General features: G+C 36.2%; 1 protein-coding gene across 1 annotated transcript; it reads left to right on the forward strand.

The window, feature by feature from the left end:
* Positions 1-3275: 3275 nt before the first annotated feature.
* On the forward strand, positions 3276-5203 carry LOC114412209 (phospholipase A1-Ibeta2, chloroplastic-like). The gene has a single exon (XM_028376023.1). The coding sequence runs from the start codon at positions 3384-3386 to the stop codon at positions 5004-5006; it is 1623 nt and encodes a 540-aa protein (XP_028231824.1). The 5' UTR covers positions 3276-3383; the 3' UTR covers positions 5007-5203.
* Positions 5204-5422: the final 219 nt, after the last annotated feature.

Below are 5422 nucleotides of genomic sequence, written 5' to 3' on the forward strand. Positions count from 1 at the left end.
TAAAATACAACATCAATAAGAATGATCATGACTTTGAATTTTGGGTATATACATACATTAAATATTTAGAGAAGAAAAAATTTGCTATTTATATATATCTTATTAGGTTCGATTAAAATCATTTTTTTTGTAAAATATATGATTAGTAATATTAGTATTTTAATGATAATTTTATTTTATCATCTAAATTACGTATATTTTTTATTAGAATCAATCATATTTAAATCAAATAAAATTATTATAAATGATAAAGTTCTTCTTCTAAAATTCAACATAATCGTGTATTAAAATTTGAGATATCCAATTAAGTTAGAATAATTTTATACTATTTAATTTAATCCACGTGTTTGATTGATAATACTATTGACATAAGCAATATGAGTTTGTATTAATAAAATTGGTGATTGATTCTGAGGAAATTTAATAATGAATTGATTATGGCAATTGATTTAAAAAGTTACTGCACTGTTGAAATTTATAATCACGGTATTTCAATTATTTATATAAGATTATCTTTCACGCAGTTGCTAATATATGTGGCCTTTCTGACTGAAATTAACGCGAAATGAAAGACTATGGAAACTAAAATTTGAATAAGAAATAAAAAGAAAGCAATATCCAATATCTGACTAGAATCAACAGCAAATGGCGGCATTTTCTGAAGGTCAAAGCCTTGTTCATGTACACACTACACTAAACCATTGAACAAAATATATGCTGTTACAAACTGACATCTGTCCCTTTTATTTCCTAGCTATATATATGAACAAGAACAAAGACTATTTGTATACTTATTCAAAAAAGGCTTTATTTTGAAGTAGTTGGGACGGACTCGTTAAAACTTTTGAATTGCTACCTATTAGCAAAATTTTGATTGATTAGTTCACTCCAAATTAAACAACTTATAACGCAAATAATTAAGTTACGTACGTTAGCAATGTGTAATACTCGGGGCCTAGGTTGTGCTAAGCAAAAATATACATAGACTACGACCTAGCTACATAAAGATGATAAATGCAAAAATGTCTATAAAATTAGGAATTCTTTTCAAGTATTCGCCTTTGGTGCAAAAATTGACTTGAACTACTCTATCTATTTTTATGTTCAACGTTCAAACATATTCTAAAATAATTAAATATTCTCTGATCAAACCTGTAAGGACATAAGCTCTTAATCTTGAAACGATTAACAAACAAACACATAATGCAGTCTGCAGTATACTATGAGTTAAAAAGATATACGAGATAATTTTTGTAGAAAACGAACGTACTATTTGTGGAAATTAAACTTCACCTAGTTTCAACAGCTTCAATTTATTGAGATGGTCTGTTTTTCAGAGGACAAGTAATTAACATGTTTTGACTTCAAAGAGTTTCAAGTTTTCACACATGCACACAAATATTTATAACAACTGTGATTTGTAAAATATTATTTCGTAAGTTTAACAACCATAGAGGGTGCGAAAAATTGAAGAGTACACACGCGCATAGATTCCTATAGAGAAGTATGACCTCAACAACTATCTATATCGTATCATTTTTTATTTTTATTAATCTTGGTTTTCCCAAAAGGAATAAAAGATCCGTACGCGAAGTTGACAAAAAACAATTTTTCACTAAAAAAACAAACAAATTTTCACAACAGTAGAAGTAGTTGGCGTGATACGAAAAGTCAAACTCAAACCACGTATTCGGTATTTCCAAGATAATACTTTTGAAATCTAATTTCCAAAAGGGATAAATCAGTCAATTTAGGCTAAAACCGAGTAACACCGTTATGCATAGGTAGCAGACCTTTGTAGAACATGACCATGGGCTTTCTTTTCGAAATTTAATGGTCTTAATTTAGTTAATTTTATCAAAATGATAAAATATCAACACATTAATGACATTATAATTCTATGAATAAGTTTTAGGATTTTTTTTCTCAAATTAATAAGATCTAACCTTGATGCATTGTCCACATTAAAGTTATTTAATTATATACTAACGAATAGTTGAGACTCAAACAAATCTACTTATAGAGAAATTCGTTTTTTAAAGTAAGATTTTGATTCTCGTAAATGAATAAAACAATGAAAAAGCTTTGTCTTGTTAGATAGATCTAGGTACTTAACTTAATTTAACTAATTGAGAATCATGCATTATACGCATTATAAATTATACTGTGGGAGATCAAATTTTAATTGGATACTTACAATTTAACCAATTGAGCTAACTCAGGAAGAAAAAATATAATAGATTATATTTTTTTAAACGGTATTTTATTCAAAACAATAAAATTAATGTTTTTTTTATTGCCTATGAAAAAATGATTTTTTTAAAGCAGCAGATTTAGTAGTAATTACTTAAAATCGAACCAGAATATACATATTAAACTAGGGTGCTTAACTTCATAAAGCTGTGTGCAACACATGCAGCTTCATAAAGGTTTTGAAATGTGGTTGACTATTGTACGTAGTTTGCTCTACAGTGTGGTGGAAAACATGCATGGTTCAGACACGAGTTTCTGCAAACTGGACTGGTTATAGAGTTCCATGCTGGAATGAATAGAAGTTGGGTTGGCAAGTGGCACGTTAGGCGATGGCTTGTTATTCTCTTATATGAATATGATCCTCTCGTGTCTCTTCATCAAGTTTTTCTTTACAGCTAAAAATCAGAATCATTTATTATATTCTTTTTTATTTTTTGTACAATGATCAATGAAAGACTAAGATTCTGCATAATCTTGCCATATTGGCCCGTGGCCGTGGGTGATTTGGCTGGACAGGATCCAGGTTCTATTATTGTGTGGGTGGCTCTATACTTAATTTGTGAAACGAAGGATTGAAGTTAAAATCCAATTTAGTCCAAAATTTAATCAATAAATAAATAAAATCCGATAAAAAAAATTATTTTTTTATTAAAAATTAAACTTAAATTCTTCCCAAACGATTTAGCCTTAATTATATTATTTAAGTATTTGAAACATGTATAGTAAAGTATTTATGTAAAAAAAATATAGAAATTTAAATTTTATTATTTAATTGAGAATAATATTTTATTTTTAAATTTTATATTCTCTTTTTCATTTCTCAAATTAAACAAAATAATGACAAAGTGAACCAAGACAAAAAAAAGTGTCCATTACTCCATTTACACAGCAGTAAAGTAGTTTTTGTCAACCTTTATTTTCCACGTCCCCAAAGCGAGCGACAACGAGGATCCTAGGTTCTTTCCGTAATATATGACCAAACCAATGGCAAAACACAAACATCCCATCCTTAAATACTCCAGTGGTTCCCTCCCAAGATAGTTGGTTTCCACTTCAGCCAGTTTCTTTTTTGGGCATTTCAGGAATTGACTCTGTCTCCTCCATCCCCTTCTTCTCTCCTCCAATTAACCATGATGCAGATCAGCTCCACCATACCCGCACACAATCTTCACATGTTCCAAATGAGACGCGCCAGTTTCCGATGTCGTGCCTCTCCGTTGAACCCAACCACCACCACAACGACGATAACAACAACAACCTCGTCTTCTCCACAGTCCATGAAACCGGTCACCGACTCCACCCGCCTGCACCTCTCTAACCTCGACAAACTCCTCCAGAAGCAATCACCAACAACTCAACCCAACCACAAACAACAACAAGAACTAGCCTTAGCCACCACAATTCAAAGCAACATAACCACAACGACGACGGAGAAGAAAGGAAAGAACGTCCTGGAAGGCCTCAACCTGGCACGTCTCTGGCCGGACATGAAAGCCACCGAGGAAATGTCGCCGCGCCACCTCAACCGCCTCCAGCGCCTCCTCTCCAAGACGGCCGAGTACTCGCCGCGAAACACCCTCGGCAGCCGGTGGCGCGAGTACCACGGCAGCCACGACTGGAAAGGCATGCTCGACCCCCTCGACGAGAATCTCCGGCGAGAGGTCGTGCGCTACGGCGAATTCGTGCAGGCCGCCTACCACTCCTTCCACTCCAACCCCGCCATGTCAGCAGAGGAGCCGCCGCCGCTCCCCCGTCACATGGTCCTACCCGACAGATCCTATAGGGTCACCAAATCCCTCTATGCCACGTCATCAATCGGTTTACCCAAATTGGTCGATGACGTGGCACCGGATCTTGGGTGGATGACCCAACGCTCTAGCTGGATCGGATACGTGGCAGTCTGCGACGATAGAAGAGAGATTGCTCGTTTGGGGAGGAGGGATATTGTCATCTCCCTCCGAGGGACCGCCACCTGTCTCGAATGGGCCGAAAACATGCGGGCCCAGTTAAGAAATATAGATAATAGCACTACCCAAGAAAAGCCCAAAGTGGAGTGTGGGTTTTTAAGCTTGTATAAAACCCGAGGGACCCACGTGCCTAGTTTGAAAGAATCGGTAATTGAAGAAGTGAAGAGACTCATGGAACTCTACAAAGGGGAAACACTCAGCATTACAATCACGGGGCATAGCTTAGGCGCGGCACTAGCCCTATTAGTGGCGGATGATGTCAGCATGTGCAGTGTCCATGTCCCTTCTGTGGCTGTTTTTTCCTTTGGTGGGCCCAGGGTAGGTAATCGGGCCTTCGGGGACAAGCTCGCGGCCCAAAACGTGAAAGTCCTGAGAATCGTGAACTCGCAGGATGTCATAACTAGGGTTCCGGGAATGTTCGTGAGTGAGGAGCTAGAAAAGAAGCTAAGAACCTCCAAGGTAGGTGCTGGTGTATTGGACATGCTCGATGAGTACTCCCACACCGGAACAGAGCTCCGAGTGGACACGAAGATGTCGCCGTTTTTGAAACCAGATGCTGACATGGCATGTTGTCATGACTTGGAGGCCTACCTGCACCTGGTGGATGGGTTTTTGGCTTCCAACTCTCCCTTTAGGGCGAATGCAAAGAGAAGCTTAGCTAGGTTAATGCAGGACCAAGGTGCCAATGTAAAGAAGTTGTATACTAGCAAGGCCAAGACCTTGAGTGTCAATCTTGAAAGACAGGGATCCTTCTCTATCTCTGGTTGTTTACCTAGTCCTTCATAGAATTAACGGCAAATTTACATTTTGGTTTCCCTGTTTATTTTTAGAATTTGGGGCACCAAATCTAAAATCAGAGATAATCTGAGATATCAAATTTAGACTTTTGTCTAAAATTAATCAAATGTGAATACAATTAAATGTACCAAGTACAAACAACGTGTTTATAGCATGTGTTTTGTTGCACATGTCTCTTTTGTTATTGTTTATGTCGTCTCTGCCCAATTTTTTATGCTGCAAGGACGCATTGCACATAGCATTCAAAAAGTAAATAAAAGTTGGAAATGAAAATAATTCAGCATGTTGCGCGTCGGTGGCGGTATGCATGAATAGCATTCTCTTTCAATAACTAATTTTTATCTTAAAAAAATAATTGGATTGCAATTTAACTTATTTAAGGTTCAAATTCTGACATGTGATCT

Source organism: Glycine soja, chromosome 5 (genome assembly GCF_004193775.1).
Source record: "Glycine soja cultivar W05 chromosome 5, ASM419377v2, whole genome shotgun sequence".
NCBI classification, from domain to species: domain Eukaryota; kingdom Viridiplantae; phylum Streptophyta; class Magnoliopsida; order Fabales; family Fabaceae; genus Glycine; species Glycine soja.